General features: G+C 40.9%; 12 protein-coding genes across 12 annotated transcripts; 7 read left to right on the top strand and 5 right to left on the bottom strand. All coding sequences in view use genetic code 12, as the record gives it.

Annotated features, from left to right (window-relative positions):
• Positions 1 to 13: 13 nt before the first annotated feature.
• Positions 14 to 1,981, bottom strand: HGT19 (Hgt19p; the record flags this gene model as incomplete). The annotated part of the gene is made up of 1 exon (XM_051750337.1): positions 14 to 1,981. The coding sequence occupies one exon, from the start codon at positions 1,979 to 1,981 to the stop codon at positions 14 to 16; it is 1,968 nt and encodes a 655-aa protein (XP_051611301.1).
• Positions 1,982 to 5,591: 3,610 nt separating this feature from the next.
• On the top strand, positions 5,592 to 6,266 carry KGF57_000115 (uncharacterized protein; the record flags this gene model as incomplete). The annotated part of the gene is made up of 1 exon (XM_051750326.1): positions 5,592 to 6,266. One exon carries the CDS (start codon positions 5,592 to 5,594, stop codon positions 6,264 to 6,266), a length of 675 nt encoding a protein of 224 aa, XP_051611300.1.
• Positions 6,267 to 6,512: 246 nt separating this feature from the next.
• ETR1 (Etr1p) lies at positions 6,513 to 7,664 on the top strand (the record flags this gene model as incomplete). Its single annotated transcript, XM_051750315.1, has 1 exon — positions 6,513 to 7,664. One exon carries the CDS (start codon positions 6,513 to 6,515, stop codon positions 7,662 to 7,664), a length of 1,152 nt encoding a protein of 383 aa, XP_051611299.1.
• An 882-nt stretch (positions 7,665 to 8,546) lies between these two features.
• DAL1 (allantoinase) lies at positions 8,547 to 10,394 on the top strand (the record flags this gene model as incomplete). Its single annotated transcript, XM_051750304.1, has 1 exon — positions 8,547 to 10,394. The coding sequence occupies one exon, from the start codon at positions 8,547 to 8,549 to the stop codon at positions 10,392 to 10,394; it is 1,848 nt and encodes a 615-aa protein (XP_051611298.1).
• Positions 10,395 to 10,884: 490 nt separating this feature from the next.
• Positions 10,885 to 11,232, top strand: KGF57_000112 (uncharacterized protein; the record flags this gene model as incomplete). Its single annotated transcript, XM_051750293.1, has 1 exon — positions 10,885 to 11,232. One exon carries the CDS (start codon positions 10,885 to 10,887, stop codon positions 11,230 to 11,232), a length of 348 nt encoding a protein of 115 aa, XP_051611297.1.
• A 307-nt stretch (positions 11,233 to 11,539) lies between these two features.
• KGF57_000111 (uncharacterized protein) lies at positions 11,540 to 13,105 on the top strand (the record flags this gene model as incomplete). Its single annotated transcript, XM_051750282.1, has 1 exon — positions 11,540 to 13,105. One exon carries the CDS (start codon positions 11,540 to 11,542, stop codon positions 13,103 to 13,105), a length of 1,566 nt encoding a protein of 521 aa, XP_051611296.1.
• Positions 13,106 to 13,613: 508 nt separating this feature from the next.
• KGF57_000110 (uncharacterized protein) lies at positions 13,614 to 15,707 on the top strand (the record flags this gene model as incomplete). The annotated part of the gene is made up of 1 exon (XM_051750271.1): positions 13,614 to 15,707. One exon carries the CDS (start codon positions 13,614 to 13,616, stop codon positions 15,705 to 15,707), a length of 2,094 nt encoding a protein of 697 aa, XP_051611295.1.
• A 162-nt stretch (positions 15,708 to 15,869) lies between these two features.
• Positions 15,870 to 18,329, top strand: SEC6 (SNARE-binding exocyst subunit; the record flags this gene model as incomplete). Its single annotated transcript, XM_051750260.1, has 1 exon — positions 15,870 to 18,329. One exon carries the CDS (start codon positions 15,870 to 15,872, stop codon positions 18,327 to 18,329), a length of 2,460 nt encoding a protein of 819 aa, XP_051611294.1.
• Positions 18,330 to 18,333: 4 nt separating this feature from the next.
• Positions 18,334 to 19,134, bottom strand: KGF57_000108 (mRNA splicing protein; the record flags this gene model as incomplete). The annotated part of the gene is made up of 1 exon (XM_051750249.1): positions 18,334 to 19,134. One exon carries the CDS (start codon positions 19,132 to 19,134, stop codon positions 18,334 to 18,336), a length of 801 nt encoding a protein of 266 aa, XP_051611293.1.
• Positions 19,135 to 19,312: 178 nt separating this feature from the next.
• RPS24 (40S ribosomal protein eS24) lies at positions 19,313 to 19,972 on the bottom strand (the record flags this gene model as incomplete). Its single annotated transcript, XM_051750238.1, has 2 exons — positions 19,313 to 19,717; positions 19,970 to 19,972. 2 exons carry the CDS (start codon positions 19,970 to 19,972, stop codon positions 19,313 to 19,315), a joined length of 408 nt encoding a protein of 135 aa, XP_051611292.1.
• Positions 19,973 to 20,194: 222 nt separating this feature from the next.
• Positions 20,195 to 21,460, bottom strand: STN1 (Stn1p; the record flags this gene model as incomplete). The annotated part of the gene is made up of 1 exon (XM_051750227.1): positions 20,195 to 21,460. The coding sequence occupies one exon, from the start codon at positions 21,458 to 21,460 to the stop codon at positions 20,195 to 20,197; it is 1,266 nt and encodes a 421-aa protein (XP_051611291.1).
• A 250-nt stretch (positions 21,461 to 21,710) lies between these two features.
• DRS1 (putative ATP-dependent RNA helicase) lies at positions 21,711 to 23,501 on the bottom strand (the record flags this gene model as incomplete). Its single annotated transcript, XM_051750216.1, has 1 exon — positions 21,711 to 23,501. One exon carries the CDS (start codon positions 23,499 to 23,501, stop codon positions 21,711 to 21,713), a length of 1,791 nt encoding a protein of 596 aa, XP_051611290.1.
• Positions 23,502 to 24,543: the final 1,042 nt, after the last annotated feature.

The following is a 24,543-nucleotide window of genomic DNA, read 5'->3' as shown; positions in this document are numbered from 1 at the left end:
GGTATCAGCCAGTTTACTCGACGTGAGAAACCTCTGTCTTATCGTTCCACTCTTCGTTTGTAACAGCCATTCTTTGATGGTCATAGATTGGGGGAATTTCAGGAACATTCTTGCGGCGCAAAACGTGAATTTGAACACCTCGAAGGAAAGTTCTTGTTCTGTAGATGGCGTGAGTGTACATTGGTACAGCGAAAACATCATCCAACTCTTCCAAAGTCAATCCTTTCGTTTCGGGCAAGAACCATAATACAAGGAAGAACCCAATAGCGTTCCAAGCAGCGTACCAACCAAAAGCACCAGTTGGGGTAAATGCTGTCCTCAACCGCGGCCAAGTGAATGCCAAAATGAAATTCCAAAACCAACAAGTTGCAGTTGCCCAAGACATTCCCAAATCTCTGATATACAAGGGGAAAGCTTCTGCTGAGTATGTGAAGGGGACAGGTCCTTCTGAGGAAGAATAGACACATGAGAATAAGTAAATACCGGTGGTAACCATTCCCAACTTTCCCCTCCTATCATGAATCAAGAACCCAAAACCTGCAACCAACAAGAACGCACACATAAGTGGGAAAGCGAAAAGTAACAAGTTCCTTCTACCAAATCTATCAATGGTCAAGAATGCCGGAATGGCAAAGATGAAATTGATCATACCAAAACCCCAAGAAGCCAACATAGCTTTGATTTCACTCAATTTGGCGTCAATAAAGATAGAAGATGAGTAGTAGGCAATGACATTAATACCACAGAATTGTTGCATAAACATAACAATCCAAGAAGCAATGGCACCATTTCTGTTTCTTCTGACGGTGAACATCTCGATAACTCTTTTCCAAGTTGGAATTTTGTAAGAGCCTTCTTCCTTTAACAAAACGTATTGGTAAAAACAATCTCTGGCTGCTGCAATAGGCTCATATCTCAACTGCTTCAAGCTCTCAAAGGCCTCCCGATGTCTGTCCTTACCCATTAACCAACGAGGTGACTCAGGGACAAACGGCACTTGGAACAACACAATGATGGCCGGAATACAGGCACTTCCCAACATCAATCTCCAATTTAAACCGGTGCCAAAACTCTTTTTGGGCACGTAGTAAAAAGCCAAAGTAGTAACATAACCAAACATAATACCAACAGCGGTGAAAAATTGCCACAACATAACCAAAGAGCCACGAATATGTTTTGGTGTACATTCGGCAGCATAGGAAGGAACAGTGGCTGATTTAATACCAATACCAAATCCTAAAAAGAAACGAGCGATAAACAAATGCCACCAGTTATTGACAAAACCTTGCCAGATGCAAGTAGCTGCCGAAATGGCGCAAGTCCAGAAAATAGTCCATTTTCTACCCAAGTGGCGATTGAACAAGTCTGTCATCCAACATGCAATACAAGAAGCGCACAAGTATGGAGCTGAGTTGACCAACCCTTCAATCAAGTCGGCGTTTTTCATCTTGTCCACACCAAACGCTTTTGGGTAGAACAAGGTGGCACCATTGACGACGGACTCATCCATTCCTTGCACAGCAGCGGCCATGGAGCCCAAAGCGATAACAGCAACCAACTTCAATGGAATGTGCCATTTCTTTGTGGCTTCCAAGTACAATCCCGATTTTTCTTCATCGGTTAAAAATGGCATTGAATTGAATGCGCCTGGTGCTCTAGCCAATGCGGCTGCACGAGCAAACAAATCTGGATCTAGCCCGTGTTTTGAGGCATAGTTTCTTCCCATAGCCATAACTTGTTTTTCGGTGTACTGGGCCAAAATGTTACCGTGTTCCCCATCTGCACGTTCAGTTGACACTACGGAATCTGAGTCTTCCATGTGCTCTTTTGGAGGTGGATTTAGCGAGTCGCTGGTTGAAGTATTTGAAGTTTCAAAAAGAGCGCCGTTGTCATGGTGTTGGTGGGAATCCTTACCAGCAACATCGGAGTAGTTGGTGATGGGCTTTTCAGCGCCAGCGTCAGGTGTATGATCAACTGGCATTTTGTCTTGTTCTCCTACTGCAAAAAAATAAAAATAAAATAATATAAAATAAAATAAAATAAAAATGTGTCAGGTAGCAAAGAAAAATATTAATCCGGGGTCCTAGGTGATGTGAGGTCTGTGGATAATAACTTTAGCGATCAAAGCAACGCGAGAACTAGGGAGATGGCAAAAAGAGGAGGAAAGCCATTTGGAGAGACGAGGTAGAAAGCGAAATACATGCGGTTTTATAGTTCCACCCCGTGAAAGGAAAAAATTTTCTGCATGATACTTCACAATTGTTTTCCACTTTGCTATCTAAACACAACTCCATGCGGCATATTGGAGGAGTAGTTGGGGCATTGTTCTGTTACCTTTGGGTTACATATATAGTACAGAACTGGGGGAGGCGAGTGTATATACCTTGCAAGAATATGTGGAATAACTAATAAACAAAACACAAAGTTGGTAAAGCACAATTGAGTAACTAAAAAAATAAAGTAAAATAAAATAAAATAAAAAACAAAAAGGTCAAAATCGTGACTGATTTTTTTACTAAGGGGACGTAAACAAACTCCCTTCAAAGGCGTGTAGGCTTTGCTTTTAATCGAGAGATCCTGGATGGTTTAACTATTGTAGAGATTATTGTTTTCAGATTCCTAGTCTATTGTTTAGCACATGATGGTCTGCATTATGGGAATCTGTGTCGGGAGATTGAATGAAAGGCTTGTATGCAGTCCTATGTATTTTTGCAGTTATTTTAATTTATGCAGACACAAGTTACAAAGCCGGAATTCAAAAATCATTTCAAAGCTTAAGCGCCAGAAAAGAAAACAAATTCCGAAATGGGCAAAAGTCAAAAGTGTTGAGTAGTTTTAAACTCACAGCGTTAAAGCTACAGAAGAAATAAAAAAAGAAAAAGAAAAAGAAAAAGAAAAAAGGCTGGCTTAATGTGTATGACATCATACGCATCAATAAAATGTTGATAGTTTTTTTCTTCGTGTTGGCTCATAACTATAGATGACGCTTTGAATCTCAAGTGACAGAGACACGGACTTCGGCAAGAAGGGATTTAATGACTTTTGTCAGCAAAAATCGTGAATGGAGGCGGCGCCTTTGTAATTTTTTATTCTTTTTGGACCTCCCCACGGGTCGCGTATTCTTTTGCCTTGTCATAGTTTGTACTTTCTATAATTTGTCTCGATTCTCTGACTTTATGTAAGGTGATATGATTGCTACTTGTAAATTAATTTTGTTTTGTGACTGTAATTTTTTTTTTTTCTGTGTCTGATTCAGAATGTGGAGTCGTATGAGATTTCAAGAGAGGGGAAGGGTTTTGAGAATTACTAATACGGTATATAGAGAGATTGTGTTGAGTTTTGGGCTGTACGCTTAAATGCCATGCTCAAACCATTATTGAAATATTTCTATTATCGCGTTGGTGCATCCGCCTTCTTCCCACCCTACTCTCTGCTTCGTTTTCCCCGCCATATTTAAAATGATGTGCACTTTCTCACAAAACCTAAAATAAATTGCCCTTTTTTGGAGAGTTTTTGTGCCTTGATAAGAGTTGTCGGAGTATCTGCGCTCGAAGCGGAAGAACACAAGAAAACTCTGTCCAATGACCCCCCTGGCTGTACAGTTAGTCCTTTTTTTTTTTCTTTTTGACAGCTCGATCTCTTGGTGTGGTTTTCTTGATTAGTGGAGAAAAGTTCGCAAACGACGGAAGAACTACGATTCTTGGTACGGAGTTAGCTTGAAACACCTCGATCATCCAAGTGGATAATTTTCTTAAACGCATACAATGTGGTTCCGTTTCGAATAAAATTTTCTCGGCCTCTGGAGAAAGACAATAAAGGGTACATTGTACTGTTTTTTTTTGTTTTTTTTTAGTTACTCCGTCTTATACTGACCAGCTCTGGATATTAGACTAATTAGTGCTGGCAAAATCTCTTGAGGGCAAGGGGCACTTCCAAGCTAGAGTAGTACTCTTCACAGCAGCTCTCGTTAGAGTGTATCCCCGTACCTGAACTCGAAGACGTCACTTGAATGTCTAGCTAATTGTATATCAAGCTTCGAATGCAACTTGTGTTCTTCCGAAGTCACAAAGTCAACAAAAAATCAATCAGACACTAAAAAAATAAAAGAAAAATTTTGTTTTGTTTTGTTTTGTTTTTTTTCCTCCGACACAGAATTTGAAGTTTCTATAAAAAGACTTTTCATTTGTTTTGGCTAGAACTCTGGTGGAGAACTGGGGTGACAAGGATGGTAGGAGATACGGCTGCTTGCCAGAGTGGTATTGGTCGTTTTGTAGTCATGGCCAGCCATATTTAGCTTGCCCTTCAGTTGCCCAAGACGGCACAGTAAAAGGCTGGATGTCTCAAAAAATGATTCAAAATTCGAGATCTCACTCTTCATTAGTAAGATCTTGCAGAGTTAGAACGCTCTACAAAAAAAGGTTTAGTTGATCGTTTGCAGGGGAGCCAGTCTGCTGTGAGTGTAGAACTACGACATCACTGTACGTTCATGTTCAATTTCGTCGTCATTTTCAAAATTTAATTGTCTGGGTCGTCGCTTCCCCACTTTTCGCAGTATATAATTCATCTATGGTGATAGAAAAAAGCAACACCTTATCTCTGTACCATGCTCCCACGGATCATTTTCAATAATCACACACATCTTTTGGATGGCCTTTTTCGATTACTGTTTCTGGAGTGTTCTGTTAATTCTTGCGACAAAAAGCAGCGGTCACTTCTGCCGGTCTTTGTGTTTGTAATGCGGTTTTTTTCGCAATATTTTTATGCAAAATGTAACGTATACAAAGGTTGCCTTGAACCTTCTTTAATGCGCAATTTGGTTGATACAGCTCAAGCAAACCAAACTACTTTCACCACTGGAGCCACTACAGTACATTTCCGAAGTTCAAGAATATCCTTCTGCAACTGAGAAAACTTTAATGTCTCATTCTTAGAGTACTATTCTCAAAGCTTTTGAGTCATATTTAAATACACTTGAGGATCGGAGTAGAAAACGAAAATGCAAATTGAAGGCTATTCGTTGCTTACGCTCTTTCCAGATTACAGCCAGGTCAATATGTTTTGAGACACGTTCGCGTAGATCAAACAGAGGCCTGTCGCGGCAATCCCACGGAAATACGCTGCATTCTCGGAGATATACGTTTCGGGGTTACAATGCGATGATAAAGATCACAACAAACCTTTGCATTTACATGATGCACACCATTCCAAGCCCGCAAGGATTCCAACAAAGCCCATGCATTGGCACCCTCCAGATACACCACTCCTCAACTGTTCGGGTCAACGAGGTGATAAACCATCTACGCGCTATCCTTCTTTGTTCTGAGCGGGGTCGTATCCCCCGTTCGGGTATGTCGATTGGCGCGTGTAAATTTTTTTTTTTTTTTTAAAAAAAAAAAATATTGCGTGGGTGGGTGGAGATTTCCGAAAGATAAAAAGAGGGGCTTGTCGGTTTTGAAGATCTGGATGCCAGGAAGAAAATAATCTACGACGTTGACAAATATCACTCCATCTGGTATCAGAATCCCAACTCACTCCCTCACTCACTCACTCACTTACCTGGCTCAAGTAGAACAGGAAACCTTTGGCTCACAATGTCAACTTTTCAAGCGCTTAATGCTCAGTATCTTTCGTACCTTTTGCAGTACCCATTGTTGACAAAGTCAATCACTTCTGGTATTTTCAGTGGGTTGAATGAAACGGTTGCGTCAGTCATCACCAATGAGTACAGAGAAACCAAAGTTTTAGGCATCAAGGTCAAACACGTCTTCAGTGAAAAGTTGGTCAAGATGATCATTTATGGGGCATTGATTGCAACACCAATAAGTCACAACATGTATGCTGTCATCAACAAGATCTATAAACCCCCATTGACAGGAAAGCAAAAGGTTTTGCAGTTATTGACCAGTTTGCTGACAGTGACGCCAACCATCTCGGCTTGCTTTGTCGCATGGATAGCCATCATCAACAACTACAAATGCACTTCGGGTAACCCAATTACCGAGTTGAAGAAAATCTTGTTCATCGTCAAAGCAGGATTGAAGAAAGGGTACTTGCCAGTCTTGAAGTCATCATTGACAACGTCATTCTTTGCCTTGTTGGTGGCACAGAAATTTGTTAGACCTGAGTTGTGGGTTGTGTTTTTCAACTTGGTCTACTTTGTGTTGGGAACTTATCAAAATACAAAATTGAAAAAGTTGCAAAAACAGCAGAGATTGGCCGAAGCTGAGAAGTTGAAGGAGATTGAAAAGGAAGGAAAGCAGAATTGATCTGGAGTGGGTTTACCCTTTTTGTATGATTCATATAGAATATAAAATTTGTATGGTAGGAAGGAACTTGACGTTTTTTTCTTTGGTAGCGAGTGAGCCAGCAAGTGGGCAAGCGAGCCAGTTCCCCCCCTTTGCCTACCCTCTCCTTCCCTCCCCCCCTTGACGTAATTCAACAACAAAAAAAAAAATCACTGTAGAAGCAAAAAAAAGTCCGCCAAGCAAGCTACATACATATATCACTTGAATATGTTTGCAATCAGGAGATCAATTGTCCCATTGACCTCTTCAATCTTTAAAAGAAGCATGATTACTGCCCAAGCTGTGCTCTACACTGAACACGGAGAACCTTCCGATGTGTTGTTTACTCATAAATTCTCCATCGACGACGACAACTTGAAATCAGACCAGGTTGTTGTGAAAACTTTGGCATCTCCCGTCAATCCATCAGACATTAACCAAATCCAAGGAGTATATCCATCCAAGCCGGAAAAGACGTTGGATTTCGACACAGAAAAACCTGCAGCGCCTTGTGGAAATGAAGGCGTTTTCCAAGTTTTGAAAGTTGGGAATGGAGTGTCAGACCTTGCTGTTGGCGATTGGGTAATTCCAAGCCAAGTCAATTACGGTACTTGGAGAACTCATGCATTGGGTACATCATCTGATTTTATCAAGTTGCCCAATCCAGATCAATCAAAGTCCAATGGCAAAAAGCAAGGGTTGAGTATAAATCAAGCGGCAACTATTTCAGTTAACCCATTGACCGCGTATCTCATGTTGACCCATTATTTGAAATTGGCACCAGGCAAGGATTGGTTTATTCAAAACGGAGGAAATTCGGCTGTGGGAAAATACGCTTCGCAAGTTGGGAGATTGTTAAACTTTAACTCAATTTCTGTGATTAGAGACAGACCAGACTTGGACGAGGTTAAGAAAGAGTTGGAGCAGTTGGGTGCGACGCAAGTTATTACCGAAGAAGATAATGCATCCAAAGAGTTTGGTGGCCAAATCAAGTCCTGGGTTAAGGAAACTGGCGGTGAGCTCAAATTGGCTTTGAATTGTGTGGGAGGCAAGTCGTCAACTGGAATTGCAAGAAAATTGGGCAACAACGGGTTGATGTTGACGTATGGGGGAATGTCTAAACAACCGGTCATCATTCCAACCTCGTTGCACATTTTCAAAAACTTTACCAGTGCAGGGTTCTGGGTCACTGAGTTGTTGAAGAACAACCAAGAGTTGAAATCAAAGACATTAAAGCAGATTATTGAGTGGTATGAAAATGGTGAGTTGAAGGATGCTCCAAGCACACATGTTGAATTTGATGGCAATGATTTGGCCAAGTTGTACCAACAGGGAATAACTGATTCGAAAAAGGGTAAGCAGTTGATAACTTATAAGTAGCTTATGTAGAGCGCTTAATGTTGAAATGCTACTTCAAATGACGTAGTTGATTTTCTACTTTGCGAGGCGGGGATGCATGTAAACCTCTCTCGGACAATTTCGGGAGGATATACTGCCACATGAACATGGTTGGCCAACAATCTTTTCGTACACTACTTCTCTGTGCTTGCCATTATTGCTATACCCTCTGCGCTCCGCACTCCTCACTTCTCACTTCCCACTCCTTTAAAACGTTTGTCCTTAGCCTTAAAAACTTTCATCATATCCTCTGCAAAATCACCTACTCTCACTCCTTGCGCATGTGCTGAAAAAAAAAAAAAAAACGTTTCGGTATAGGCTGTAATTTAAAGACAGATTTCGTTTTTGTGACGCGCAAATTTGCAGTATTGTTGTTTCTTTTTATGGTAGCGTTTCGGCAAGTTCCGAAGCGCATTAACCATATGAAAAAATTTTCCAGCTCTTTTCTTTTCCCATTTCATATATAATTTCCAGAGTGTATAAAAAATATTGTGTTCTTCTCCTTTCTCCTTTCTCCTTTCTCCAACTTTTTCGTTAATATTCTGGGGTAAGACTGGGGAGATATTCAGTGATAAAAGCAGACTAGTTTCCAGTTATCCAGTTACTCGACTTGCCAATTTATTTTTGCATCTTTTTTTGAATTTTTTTGTTTTTTTCGTTTTTGTTTTGGTAATCTATATCTATTCCTTATCAGTAGGAACTTTTCAAAAAAACAAAACCGGATGATTCAAGAGATAAGAACTTACAAAAACTAAGTTGCATTATCATATCACACAATTTCTATATTTGCTTTCCTTTTTCAGTCGAGATCAATATTCAAAAGAAAAGTGTTCCACTGTCTCACCACATAGTTTCTTTCAAGCCATGTCGAGAGCATTATCTTCTACTAGAGTATTGATCGATGATCAAATCATACCAGCTACAATTATATTCACGTTGGAGACAGGAAAGATTCTACATATAGAGCATAGAGTGTTACCACCCAATGATGCCATACTCAAGAGGTACGCAGTTTTGCCCATTGACTATCGAAATGTTTCGCCAGCAGTGATTATGCCCGGTTTGGTTGATGCTCACGTCCATTTGAATGAGCCGGGTCGTACGGAATGGGAGGGGTTTGCCACGGGAACCAGAGCTGCGGCATTTGGAGGTGTCACCACTGTCATTGATATGCCTTTAAATGCAATCCCACCTACGACAACTGTATACAATTTCAATTTAAAGATAAATGCAGCTAGAGAACAGTGTTGGGTTGATGTTGGGTTCTGGGGTGGTTTGATTCCTAGCAACTTACAGGACTTGGTGCCATTGATCAGAATGGGAGTAAGGGGTTTCAAGGCATTTATGATTGAAAGTGGTGTTGATGAGTTCCCAGCGGTTACCCCACGTATAATTCGTGAGGCTATGAGGATTGTCAAGGGGGAGAAGACGTTGTTGATGTTTCATGCTGAAATGCAACCTTCAGAATCCAGAGTTGATTTCCAAATCCTGGACGGAGAGGAAGATCTGTCGATGGAGCACGAGGAGGAAAAGCTGGTAGAAGTGAGCTGCGCTGATCCAGTCGTCATTGAGGATGAGTTGATGAATACCGATTTTGATTTGGGTATGTCTGCTTCATTTATCAACAGAGCACCGCAACCGGTGGTCAAGCTTTTGCGCAATGACCCTGGTACACACAAGCATGAGCATGAGCATTGTAAGTTGCCTCATAACCATGCAGGGTCGATCGATGAATCGGTGTTATCAAATGAGCAAGCAATGAAATTGGCACACACGCCAGTGTTGGCGGGAGCTGAACCAACATATGGTAAAAATGCAATGAAGGTTAAGAAGCAAAGTCATTTGGACGAAGAAGATGGTTTATGGTTGGTTGAAGATGATACGAAAGTGAGTTCGCCATTGTTGTTGGCAAAGCGAAAGGATTCGTCTTTAGCCAATATCGACCCTACTGCGTACGCCTCTTTTTTGGCATCGAGACCAGATAATTTCGAAACCACCGCCATTGCGGAAATTATCAATTGCTCCACTTTTGAGCCTACAGTCCCACTCCACATTGTGCATTTGGCAACACATGAAGCGGTACCTTTACTCAGGGCAGCTAAAGCTAAAGGGTTGCCCATAACAGCAGAGACGTGTTTCCATTACTTGTCATTATGTGCTGAAAAGATTAGCAGTTGTTCAACTCATTTCAAATGTTGTCCTCCAATTAGGACTGATGACAACAGGAAATTGTTGTGGAAGGCGTTGCGTAATGATATTATCACCACCGTTGTAAGTGATCATTCGCCATGCACGCCTGATTTGAAAGGGTTGGAAAAGGGTGATTTCTTTGAAGCATGGGGCGGTATTTCCAGTGTTGGGTTTGGATTGCCAATATTGTACACTGAAGGGCAGAAGTTGAATCCTCCAATCACGTTGGCAGAAATCAACAAATGGTGTTCATTGAATACCGCCAAGCAAGTTGGGTTAGAGGACAGAAAGGGGGCTTTGAAAGTGGGTTACGATGCTGATTTCTGTATATTTGACACAGAAGCGGTTTTCTTGGTTGAAAACAAGGATGTTTATTTTAAGAATAAGTTGACGGCATATGATGGAATGGAGTTTCAAGGAAGAGTGTTGGAAACTATGGTGAGGGGCCATTCAGTGTATGCGTTTGGCAAAGGTCATTCAAATGTTCCTATGGGTCAATTGATTTTGGAACCAAGAAAGTAGTGGCGAAAAAAAAAAAAAAACAAAAAAAAAAGAAGAACAGCTTATAGAAAAGGTCAATGGGTATTTAGGGAATAAAATAAATGAAAACTAGGGTGATAAAGGCTCTGCAGTTTTTATGTTGCAGCAAATCGGAAATCTATATTGTATGTGGCAATATGGCGATGGTAGCGATGCAGAAGTTGTCGATTGACCCACGTGGTGCAATTTAATTTTTATCTCTTTTAATTAGGCCGTGCGGCTCTATTTCCTACTTAGGCACAGCACCCAAAAAAAGAAAAGAAACAATGTAGATTGGCATCTTTACTTCTATCTTCGATATTATATGTTACATTGGCCCTATTAGAAAAAAAAAAAAAATTACCCAAGGAAAACCACCTTTTTCCATCTTATCAATCACTACAGGGGGTTCTTGTCTTACTAGCCAGAGAGTTTTCATTGGCATTATAGCTCCACAACCATCATACCACATACAATTGCTAACACATCTGTCATGTCATCTACTAACAAAAGAATTGCTCTTCCAGCAAGAGTTGAGCCAAAGGTGTTTTTCGCCAATGAAAGAACTTTCTTATCATGGTTGAACTTTACTGTCATTTTGGGTTCATTGGGTGTCGGATTGTTGAACTTTGGTGATTATGTTGGTAGAATTTCCGCTGGATTATTCACATTTATTGCCATGTTGACCATGGTTTATGCTTTGGTCACCTACCACTGGAGAGCAAAGGCTATTAGGTTGAGAGGATCTGGTCCATACGATGACAGATTTGGTCCTACTATGTTGTGTTTCTTCTTGCTTATTGCTGTCGTGGTCAACTTTATCTTGCGGATAAGAGCTTAGAATTTGGGACGAATCCGGAGGAGCTTAAAAGAGCTAGTGGTGGGAAGTGCGAATCTTTGGAAGAGTTAACACGGAAGAGATTGTATTAGGAAGAGCTACGTAAGCTATATAGGCTATGACAATTTGTATCAATGCATATTTCAGTTCAGTACACCGTTTATACTGTTGTAGACTTCAGCTTTAAAGGAGGGAGAGAAAAATTTATTCAGACTCCTCCAAAGGAGCCTCTTGCCTTATGCACAACCAAACGCCAAAGATGTCACACGAACAGTCCAAGGTGGTGGCGGTCTTCTTTTCTGAATTCAACATGAAATCAGGGTACAAGCTCTTGTGGTTTAAAACAGCAAACGACGTGTCTCTCGAAGGCATCGAATACAAGTCGTTTCCTAGTGGAATCCACGATTTACAAGAAGCCACGGTGTTTCTCAGCCACGCCGCAAATGACAAGCTTCTTTATGGATTGAGCTGTTTCAAGCAGTTTGCTATTGATCAGAGCAACCCCGATGATCGAGACAATTTGAGAATGTACTCAGTGGGAATTTTGTGTGAGCCAAAACAGAGCGATTGGAAACCAAACGAGTTTATCAACAATGGTTGGGAATACATTGAAGAGTTGAAAAGTGTATTGAATGCAATTGAGGCTGACACCATTCGGAAACGTACAGAGGGGCTTGATGTCGACATCGATATGAAGAAAATTGAAACAGCGTTGCAAGAAGTAGGTTCGAGAAACTCTACCTTGCGCATTCCTGGTGACGAACCCAACAAGGGGAGGCATTTACTACTTGGCCTACCACAATTGTTTAAGACATTGGGCCCACTTGTATTTTCCATCTACAAGCAGAGTCTTTTACGCAAGAACATTTTGATTTTTAATGAATTGCATCTGAACTCTGAGGAACTAAAGTCATCGAGTAGGGATAATTATAGCACGCTTTCTTCCTTTAGTTATTTGCTATCCATTTTATCGGTGGTTCCAAAAAGCGCAAAGTTACCCAATCCAAAACTTCACTCCCAGCAGCCATTATACAACATTGGTTTAAATGAGCTTTCGTCAAACTTGCTTGAAAAATACAAGAATTCAGAAAACGGGTATATTGCAGTCACCAGTGACGAGATATTGAAGGACCATCCGATTTACGATGTTGGTGTTGAAATAGGTGATACAGTCAAGGCATTTGCCCGCGACAAGACCGCTATCAAAGCAACAATTCGAGACTATCACAAATTCCAAGTGCTTTACTCGGACTTTATCACGGAGAACTTTGACTTTACCAACAATTCAAACGTATCGACAGATGATCTAAATTCAGTTTCTTCAAGGACTGAAACTGAAGAGGGCTCCGTGCACTCTTTCTCGCCTCGTGCTACCGCTGCTGCCGCTGCTGCTGCTGCAAAGTTTTGTACAAGTATTTCTCATCAGATCAATAATGAGCCATTGTGGTGGCGGCAGGATAGTGTTGAGCCTGTCTCGTGGACAGAATCCATCTGGTCTGCTTTTTCGTGGTTTGCTTCAGCTGGCCAGCAACTCAACATTGAAGAAGATTCGCCAGATTTACAGTTGAACAAGCAAACTGACTTGCTTGATCTTTTGAACGTTGTGGGGTACTTTCACCAATTGACGTCAAAGTGGCTCAACTATATCGATGAAGCCATAGAAGAGGAATATCACAACAAATTTGACAGTTCTGAAGATGGGCAGCTACTCAACAAAGTAGAACTACGTCTATCATATCAGGATATGATTGACATGGAATTGGATCCTTATAGTCAGCAAGATGCTCAATTTTTGAAGGAGTTTGTCATGTTGTACTATCAAGACAGGGTTGAGAGCGTTGAAGTGGGCTACAATCTAAGCAACATATGCTGTTGAACTCTATAAGAAGCGTTCTTTCAATATAATGATCCCGAGTTTTGCAATTTCCATTTGTAGCTGTCACTGCCTCCCCTCTCTCCCTCTCTCTCTCTCTCTCTCTCTTCAGCGCTACCCAAACCCACTGTGCAAAAAAACACGAAACGAAACGAAACGAAGAAGAAAAAAAAAATATTCAGAAACAGGCAGACAGACAGAGACTACGGGGATTTGAAGCTCATACGATCAGCCACAACTACGATCCCTTTCATCCCAGCACCCGCCTCCACTGTGTTAAATCATTAATTTGACGAACACAATCAAGGAAGTTTGACCCGTTTATTTTTGGAAACATCACTTTTAGCAAAGGGTTAACATATTCTTTTGACTACACATATCATATCATACTTTGTTTTGTTTTTTTTGTTGTGTTGTTTCTCCTTTGGTTTTATTTTCTTTTTTTTTTTTAATCAAGAGGTACTGATTGATTGATTGATTGATTGATTGATTCAGTGGACTGAGTTGTTTCATGAAGCCCCAATCGAATCGTACGGGTAACAAGATTGTTCACCGCCGCGCGGGCTCGCGTCACAATGGGAACTCGACTGGTTTCGGTGGCAGAGTTAGTCCTACCAGAGGTTCTTCATCAGGTCAGGACAATGCAAATGGCCAAGCCAACTTTGGCGAGGATCAAGGTGACAACAGATTGATTTATTTGCTTGCAAAATCTCATGGAAAACCTTGTACTGTCACCACCACTGATGGGAGCCGTTACCGCGGTTTATTGTTGGCTACTGATATGTGGGCACGAAACTCCAACTCAGCTGTTTCCGTGGTGATCAAACTGCCCCAATTAGTTGGCAAAAGCTTGATCGATGAGAAGAATAACCTTGATAGGTTACCGGAACAGCTTGTTATACAATCCAAAGACTTGATGGATTTGGAGGTTGAGGTAAATGTCAATGAACCCATCAAGCACTACACCAGAGAGGAGTTTAAGACTGATGCCGATATCTCTAATAATCATGGGAAAATCAAGCCATTTGAGGAACGTGAGTTGGTCAAGTGGGAGCCCGAGGAAGAGGAAGGGGTTCAGAGATTGACTTTGGAGGATGAAGCCGCCGCTACCACCACCAGCAGCACCACCACGAGAAATGGAAACTTGCATTGGGATCAGTTCAAGGTAAATGAGGAGAAGTTTGGTGTGGAAAGCACTTACGACGAGCACTTGTATACTACAAGAATTGACAAGTCAGCTCCGGATTACGAGCAACGTCTTGCCAGAGCTAATCAAATAGCTGCTGAGATTGAAGGGCAAGCGACAACGGATCGTCATATTTTGGAGGAAAGAGGCATTCAAGTGGATGACAGTGGTTTGGATGAGGAGGATAAGTACTCCGGAGTTGATAGGAGAGGTGATGAATTGATGGCTGCTTTGAAGATGAATAGTAAGCTGGCCAAAAACGACCAAGTTGCTTCTTCAACTGGTCAAGATGCATCAAAGTATGTAACCCCAAGGCAACGTGCCGCAAACTATCACAATGACCCGGCAATCGTGTCGAGTTCGGCCGCAAACAAAAGATCTGAAAAGAAAGCGCCAGATTCAGTTCCTGCAAAGCCACAAATTCCAAACGAAGCATTTAGACTTAATGCCGAGAGTGAAATTTTGTCTCTTCGACAATTTAGTGCAAACTTTAAAATTCCTCACAAGATTCCTCAAGATCTTTTGCCCATTTTGACAAAGGATAAACTTAAGCAAGATGAGATCTTGAAGAAGCAGCAACAGGAGCAAGAGGAGAAGCAGAAACAAGTGGAGAAACAAGAGCAACTACAAAATCAACCGCAAAAGCAAGAACAAAAGCAAGAGCAAGGGGAGAACGCAAAGCCACAGATCCCACTGAATGCTTCGACACCTGGTACTGCAGCCCCTCCTTCACAAAGACCTCCTGTTCCATCAGATGCGCCTTCGACTTCATCTGCACCACAACTGTCTTCAGCCAAGCCAGGAGCAGAAAAGAGACTGCTGAAATCGTTCAAGCTCAACCCTAATGCAGCATCCTTCACCCCATCCCTCCCACACACTACATTGACGTCCCCACCCAAAACTGCTTTCAATAAGCAAGGTCCAACGTCTTCTCCATACACAGCTAATACTAGGACCTACTCGTCCAATAGTAGCACCCAAGGAACTACCAAAAGGCATTTCCAGATTTCAGCACAAGACTTTTTCGGAGATGTTAGCAAGGTACCAACTCAAGAAAAGCAGGCGCAAAAGTTGAAAGAGTTGAAAAATGGGTTCAACATGTTCAATACTACAAAAGCCAAAGCTGGGGATGCAAATACAATTTATTACGAAAAGCCATTTCAGACTCCACCTACATGGGATGCAACGATTGAGGAAACGCATGAGGCACTTTTCCCAAGACCAATGTTTAAGTCACCCTCATATATGCCAAATCCAATGATTGCAGCTACTGCACCAATGCCATACAACTTTCAAATGCCCCCTCAGCCACAATTCCCACAGCAAGTTGCGCCTGCATGGTTCATGCCGCCACCTCAGAATTTTGGAATGATGCCAAATCCGTATCAAAATGGACAACCAGGAAGAAGATTTAAGTAGGTAAGTAGTTAAGAAAAGTTAAAGTCTCTCCTGTATAACATGAAGCTAGAGCTGGAGCTGGAGCTGGAGCTTTGTGGAAAGTTGTAAGTTCAATTTTTGTGCGAGCGAAAACAAATTTCAACAACAGGAGCACAACTCCACCGCCCACCGGCTCCATAAACAATGAGTGATCTAGCATTGTCCAAGATTGGTGGACTAATAAAGGCGCCTGAAGATCTTAGTAAGCTAGATGATATCCGTCAACAATTTGCAAAGGAGAAGTCCACCGTTGATATCAAGCTATCGACAACCACTGATTCTCAAATTGCATCAATCAATCATAATTTAGCCGAATTGAATCGTACCATTTCAAGGGTGGAGGAGATAAAAGCGGATATATCGAAATTCCACAATACATATGATGAGTCTGTCACCTCGGTCAAGGACTACGACCTTATTCGTAAAATGATATCCATCAATCAGTTTATGGAGCAAGTTACAAGCTTGACTCAAGATATTCGACAATTTAGAAAGAATTTGGAGAGATTGAATCGTGAAATTGCAGATGAGACAGCAATGCTAAAGGAAGATTTGAGGTATCCGGTGCCAAACATTTTGATTATTCACTATCGCTACACCCGTGTACGCAACTTTGCCGATTATCTCGAAAAGTATTCGCAATCGTTGTCGGACGATTTACAGTCACTTGTATACGGCTTTACGTCGCCGGTGAGGGAAACCATTAGGTTGTTTGATGAACTATTGAATGAGTGTATTATATCGATTACAGAGGCAGTGAAGGATGATAATTTTGAGATGTTATACAAAGTAGTTGGTATTGTGTTGTGGGAGGACAAAGAGGATACCAAAATCAGCGTAATGCAAAACTTGGATTTGGTAAGGCACAATGTGAACAAAGACTACAATGACTTCCGGAGCAAAAGACGCAATTACAAAAAGTTCTTTTTTGACAAATTCAAGTTGTTTTTTGAGGACACTTTTAACTCTTGTGTTGAACACTACCAGTATGAAAAGATTGGGTTGTATGGAGATTTACAATGGCTTGAAGAGGAGCTTACTTTTGTATACAAGTACTTGTCACCGTTGTTACCAAAGGATTGGCAGTTTGGTGCATTCACTGAAAAGATATTTTACGACAAATTGCACCAGTACACTATGGACATGATAAACCTTGAGCCGCCAGCTGAAGACATATTACAAATTTTGCTGTATGATAAAAAGTTTGCTGATTACCTGAAGCAACTTGAAGGGTCGGCCAAGTCGATCATTGGTGCTGACTTGAAGGAGACTGTGTTGGACGACTACTTGCGGAATATAACCAACAAGATGAACGAATGGAATGACAGTTTGATCAAACAAGAAACGACTTATTTTTCAGAACGGTTGAAGGCACCAGATATATACCCATACGATCAAACTGTCGAGGAGGTGGACAATAACAATGTACCCTTTGAATTGTCGGTGAATATTTCAGCGTTTGTGTTGCCCGACTTCAAAACTCCCCTCAACATGTTGAAGCAACAGGCAGATGTAGCGGCAGAATCGGGATACTCAAAGATTTTAGTCGCAGTTATTGAGAACTGGTGTAACGCGTACATTGCTAGAGTGGAAAACTTTCAAGTGGTGGTTGATGAGGAAATGGATAGGTACTTTACCGTTTTCAGTAACGAAAAGTTTCTCATCAAAGAGAGTAAGATGAAAAGGTTGTTTAAAAAAAGACCCACCGTTGTCAATATAGATGAGTTGAGCCCAGAAGAGCAGGCCAATATCTCGAGACCGGGTATTGTTGAATATTTTGGGGCATTGGCAAACTCTTTTGAAATTAGCGGTGAGAGCATTACAAGTAGGTTTGTTGACACTTACAAGGAAAAAGTGCACACAAACTATCATGTGAAGATATCGCAAGCATTTGAAAGTGCGGTTGCCTCGTCGAATTCACTAAACTCGGACGTTTGCATAGCCATTAGCAACATAATCATTAATGATTTGTATGTTGAGATGTGCAAGTTGTTCACCAAACAATGGTTGGAAGATGGAATGAAGCAAACAGGGGACGCAATGCTGGCTGCTATAATGAGTGAAACGATCGCTGAATACTTGAGCGAACTAAGGTCGTACTGCGTCTATACAATTTATCAAAATTTGTGTCAAATTTTCTTGGACAAGTTTGTTTGTGCTTATATAAAGATTGGGTTTGAGAATATCTTGTATGGAGATGGTAAAAAGATAAATCCGGAAACGCAAGGATATAAATCGTTTGCTTCAAGAGTGGGGAAGGATGCAGAACTAATATTTGGAGGCTTACAGGATCTATTTACAGATAAGGACAGGCAGTATCTTTTATCAACCGTACTGGCAATTGAGATTTTGGGAGATTTGGGCACGAGTCCTAATCCAATGGAGACATTCCCGTCCATCTGGGAGCATCATATTCTTCCTGTGTTTTACAATTGTTCGACTGATTATATCAAGGCGGTGGTGTATAGTAGGAAGGATATGGATAAGAACCAATGGAAAATCTTGGAGCCTGTGTTGAAAGATATCAAAGCAAGATATCACGAGAAAGTTGCGCCGCCCGAGTCTCCTGTGTTGACTTTGGATGATTTTGAATTTAATGTATAAAAAGTTAATCGCTGTCGCTGCTGTAGTCTATATTAGGTAGAGCGGCTGTCTTTTTCCGAATAATGATTTTTGATCGGATAGTGGGAGAAAAAATAGTCTTTGCATCTTGCTCTGGGTCCTGCCTTATCTTCTGCTCTGGGCCCTGCCCTGTCTTCTGCTCTGGGTCCTGCCCTGTCTTCTGCTCTGTCTCCCCATTGGCACCTTTAAGTAGCTTTGACAATGCTTCACCATTATTACTAGATTCAACTTGTTGTTGAATCGCCTCCAACTCTTTAGTCAACTCTTGCTGTCGCTGTTGTTCAATCAATCTCTTTTCGAATTTCTCCATCACATCACCACCAGTCTCATCTTGTTCCTTCCAGAAAGGGTTGTTTTTACGTTTCTTCATCAATTGCTGATACTTTATATCCTCCTCTTCTTCCTGCTCCAATCGCTTCAATAAATCATCTTCAGTTTCCTGTTTTCTTTTCTTTTTCGAAGGCTCGAAATTCCGGACGGCCCCTTCTTCTGGTGTGTACCCCGCTTCAGCAGGATTTGTCTTGAAAGTGATTGTATTGTTGCAACCGGGACATGTGATGTAGAACCGGACAATCTTGATGTTCAAATATCGTTCTGAGGTGACTTCTTTTCTTGCATTGAATGATCTTCTTTCAGCAATATATTCGTTACATCTCAAGCACCGCATTGAATACGGTGCCATCATACGAATCTTTATCGTCTGATTTGGATTCTTTTTCTTCTTGATAACCTTTGACGGGTCATAGTCGGGTGGGTAATACTTGTTGATTGCCTTTCTTTCGGACATTTTACGGTGGATGAGGTAGGAGTTTTTTCTCGTGTTTTCTTCTTTCTTTATTTTTTTTTTTGGCTACAAGTCTTTGAGATAATTTTCCCCAAAACAATTTAATTATACTGACATTATACATCAAAAATACAGTAAAGCTATTTTTATAAATGGATTATACATGGTTACAGAGATCAATCTAATCGGCGTTTCTCTTAGCAGCCTTCTTTTGTGCCTTTCTTTGGGTACCAAAGATCTTCTTTTCTCTGTTCTTCTTTTGTTTTCTTTGTTGTCTTGAAGCCTTTTCAACTTTTTCAGCCAATCCGTATCTGACTAATCTGTATGATGGTTCGAATCTTTTGAGGTCGGCGACTGATTGGTAGATCAAACCGAAACCGGTTGATTTTCCACCACCAAATTGGGTTCTGAATCCAAATACTGAAACGGCATCCTTTTCGATTTTGTAGATTTCTGACAATTTGTCTCTCAATTCATCTTTGGAAACGTTTGGTCTGTTTGGGTGCAAGACGTCAATGACGAATTGTCTTCTAGCCAATAATGGGTTGGTGATGACTTTTCTAGTTCTAATGGTAACGGCGTCACTCTAGAGAAAAAAAAAGAATGGGTTAGTATTGGGGTTCTAAAGGGGGGTATTCGATGATGAAATGGTGAGTGGCCTGTGGATGCTTTATATCCAGGCTCTTTCGATCGTAAATTCGTCCTCCTCTTGATGGAGACTCCTCTTGATGGAGACTCCTCTGTGCTTGCGATTTCTCAAACTATCTCCTGAGCTTTGCTCTCCTTCGTTGACAGGTTCACCCTCTCTCATCCATAAGCTTTTATTCGGGCAACATACCATTCTGGTTGGTGGATATGTGTGGTTAGCTAGTGTCCAAAGGCAGATTTTACTAGAGTTCCTCTTTTGATAAATTTCAATTTTTTCCACAGTGAGTGAGAGAGAGAGAGAGACAGTAGAGAACGATACACAAAAACTGTGTGGGAGAATTTTTTTTTCATTTTCGTCCTGCGCAATGGAATCACATGACCAAATGTGACTGTTTCTATACACAGTACATATCATTCATGCTCTTATCCACTTTATTTCATCCTTGATATACTTCCACCTCAAATCAGACGTCAGTACTATATATCTTATCAAAAAATTGACCAACTTGTAATCACAGTTGTTTATTTGCAACCTCTTTGTTAAGTAGTCCAAATACTTTAAAGTTTTAATTTGAGTTCTTGTTGATAGCTTCCTTTGAATGCTGTGGTACATGAATTGAAACTTTGCCAGTTTGATGATACTGTCAGTAAACTCAAACAACTCTGACTCTTTGAAATATAGTGCTAAACGGAATATTATTTCCAGTCGGTAGTTGATGTGGAAACCATGGAATTGTTGAAGCACCTCTGCAAATACATTGATCTGGTTTAGTACGTACCTGTTTGAGACCAAATCGTCTAAAGTTGTCTCACGAAACAGATTCTTGATGATCACAACCAACGACTCTTTTACCAACTTTATATAAATGTGTTTGTGGTGTAGAAGTACTTCAGATGTATTCTCCAAGTGGCGCTGTGTGATGTCATTAAACTCCACTTCTGGAGTTCCATCTTGTGTGTCATCATCACCAGTTAAATCAATCACTATATCCACACTTTTTCTAGGTCCCCGACGAATCGGTTCTGTCGGAACTTGCAACCGGACATCTTTGGGAGGCTCTATGTCAAGTCTCTTCTCTTCCTGCATGGTCTTTACAAATTTCCATGGCTTTTGCAACACTGTCTCTCTGAACTTCACTCGAATGGCCCAATGCAGTAACTCGCGTGTCAAATCATTCGGTACAGAACTCACCACAGTAATGCTATCGACTACCGGTCGCCAATTTTTAAATGTTCCCCTAACTTCAACAAGCTTTCCAAAATTGGTTCCTGACACTGGGAATATCGCCTCGTACTGGGCCAATGATATAAAGATTTCAACAATCAGATCCTTCCCCGAGGAATCATCAATGCTTAACCGTGCACCACCATAGCCTCCCCTATCAAAAAGCCTTTCTCCAACTACTTTGCCCACAATGCTGAACTTGTTTATGGGCCAGTTGTTGACCATAATCAAGTCGTGTAGATATTCCCACAATTCATTGTAATGACGTCTGAAATTGAGCTGGTTGTTGATATCATTGATGAATATTGGAGTATATTTTCCAAATGTATCTGCTAGACTGAATAACTCGGCACGATAATATTCAATGTCACCATTTTTGGCAACAATGTGGTTTCCTGGCAGTTGCCAGTCAATTCTCCTATGTTGCTCGTATAACAGTGTCGGGCATGCTTGCATTAATGCAGCATCAATGGCAGGGGAGGGGGGGGAGGGGAGGGGGTGTTGGAGTTTCTGTGTTTATTGTAAACAAGTTTTCGCGTGTTCTACACAAATGTGGAAAGTGAGTCCTTATAGTTCGAATCCAATTCTGAACCACAATTTCAAATCTTAGCTACATAAGAAAATGCGGGATAGTTGAAGATAACATGAATTAATATGAGATCAAGGTAAAGTACTCCGGTGTATTCACTTACTGTGTCAATGCTTCCTACTTATGCTTACTCTTCTTACTTCTGTCAGCCTTTGTCTTCTTATATGACCGCTTTTCATTCTCCTTCCTCTCCTCATTTGCCTTTCTCTTTTTCGAGTTTACCTTTTTACCATGTTTGGTTAGCTGGCCCATCACATCACTCTTGAACCAAGTTCGTTTCGGTCTGGAATGAATATCCTTTTCATACTTTATCAAATTGCTTGCTTTGTTTAATTGCATTTCGGCTCTCAATATTTCTTTTGCTTCCTTCTCTTCTTGTAGCACCTCATCAACCGCCGACTCCTTTTCATCTATTCTCTTGTTGATTGCTTCAACATCATTCCAGTCAACTTTTCTCGCCACACTCCTTCCATTGTTTATTGCTGCCTTGACAATAGCCCTATCCTGGTTGCTCTCTCCGACAAATGTAATTGATGTACCTTTTCTTCCGGCTCTTGCAGTTCTACCAACTCTGTGTAGATAAATCTCGTAAGTCTTTGGCATGTCAAAGTTAACCACGTACTCTATTCTTATATCTAAACCTCTTGCCGCCAAGTCTGTACAAATTAAAACATTGACATCACCCATAAACTGCTTCATGTTTGCCAAACGTTGTTCTTGCGTCAATGCACCATGCAATTCGGCCACCTTGAGGCCCAACAATCCTAAAATGACTCTCAACTTGTGTGCCATCTCCTTTCTCGACACAAACACCACTATTCTGCCATCCAACTTTCTCAAAAGCTGGAAAAGCAAAGCCGGTTTCAAATTCTCTCTTTTACGAATACGAACAAACTGTTGCTCTAATCTGGATGCAACTGTCTTTGGTGGATCGATCATGACACGCACCGGCTTATTAAGCGACAATTGGACCAAGTCTTGCACTTTTGTATTCATTGTGGCTGAAAACAACAACGTTTGTCTTTTTTGCTTCGGTATCAATGACAATATTTCCGTCAATTCTTCCTGAAAACCCTCCTCCAACATTCTATCGGCTTCGTCAATTACCAATACTTGGACATCCTCCACACTAAAACTTGGACTGTTTCGTATATGATCAATCAATCTACCTGGTGTTGCAATGACAATATCAGGTCTCGATTTCAACTGCTGCTCCTGTTGCCTCAAGTTCAAACCACCCACAGCTAATCCGAAACTCAAATTCTTTACAAATTGCCCCAACTTCTTTCCCACGTCATAAACTTGAATGGCCAACTCTCTGGTAGGAGTAAGAATGATTGCTTTAGTTGAAGTAGAGTTCTTGAAGATCAAACGTTCAATCAATGGAATCAAGTATGCTGCTGTTTTACCACTACCCGTTTGTGCACCTGCGACAATATCTTTACCCAATAATGCAATAGGAATGGTTGAGGATTGAATTGGTGTTGGTGACGTGAATGATAATGATTGTATGCTTTTTAATATCGGGCGTGAAAGTTGTAGTTCCTGAAATGTGGTGCTAGATTCCACAGAAGCTGTTTCGTAAAAGTCTTCTGCATCGGGATCTTCCTCTTCGTCATCTGCTCCACCTTGTTCCATCTCGTCAACTTCCTCTTCCGCAGAGCTCTTCTCCTCTTCCTCTGGTAAGTCTCCCCTCTTCTTTTCAATAATCTCATCCAAATTGACATCCTTGAATGTCTCATCGTTTTCCACCTCCCAATCTTTTATCTCATCGACCTCATCTCCAATGGAAAATTCGAAATTTGCATTGATGTCGCCAGTCTCTTCCTCTTCGACGGATGAGTCTGAATCGTTATCCACTTCCACATCACTGTCTATCGTAAGTAATAAATCCTCCTCCGTGGCCATGTCGTGACTTAGTAGTTATCCTGCGATGACTTGATGCAATGCAAAGAAGGAAAAAAAAAGAAAATAAAACAAAAAAAAAAAAAGGAAACAAAGTCAAATCAATGTTCACAAAAAAGCGTCACAACAAACATCATCAACAGAGCCACTACACTCACTACATCCATTACAGAGAGCCAACGTGACATGGACTACATCAAGCTCTACCAGGACAAAGACTACACCAATCCCAAGAAACTNAAAAAAAAAAAAAAAAAAAAAAAAAAAAAAAAAAAAAAAAAAAAAAAAAAGGAAACAAAGTCAAATCAATGTTCACAAAAAAGCGGAACAAACAACATCAACAGAGCCACTACACTCACTACATCCATTACAGAGAGCCAACGTGACATGGACTACATCAAGCTCTACCAGGACAAAGACTACACCAATCCCAAGAAACTACTTATCCAGATTATACTACTACAGATCTTCTACTACCTTTCGGCACTTGTGATATTCTTTATCGTCGCACTACTCAATGGTTACGAATTCTCAATAGACTGGATATTTCAATGGCAATTGGTCTCCTTTGAAAACACATTGGGGTTGACATTGTTTGCCTTGTGGTTGTTTGACTCACTATTATGTGTTTTGTTTGTCACTATTATTGTTGGGCGGTCAAAACTTGCATGGGACTTTGCAGTTACTATACACATCATAAACTTGATAATAACGTGGTGTTATGTTGGCAAATTCCCCACAAGTGTGCTATGGTGGATGCTACAGGTTATCAGTGCTTTCTTGTTGGTGACGCTAAGTACATATTCTACAAGGTGGAAGGAATTGAGGGTGACGTTCTTTACAAACATGTTGGAGACTCGACATCCCGAAACTGTCGAACTAGATAACGTGTAGTTGCATAGTTTATGTAGTTCCTCTCGAATAAATGGTCCATAGAATTTTCACCGAAACAACCAAGCAATTTGAATTAATTGTGGTAATTGGCGTTTCAGGTCCACACATTGAGAAACCAGGGTAAAAAATTTGGATTTGTATTCACACTTCC

This window comes from Candida theae (assembly GCF_024610275.1).
Source record: "Candida theae strain CBS 12239 chromosome Unknown scaffold20, whole genome shotgun sequence".
NCBI lineage: Eukaryota > Fungi > Ascomycota > Pichiomycetes > Serinales > Debaryomycetaceae > Lodderomyces > Lodderomyces theae.
The sequence above is the reverse complement of the archived record's forward strand: the minus strand, read 5'-3'. Positions and strand labels throughout refer to the sequence as shown.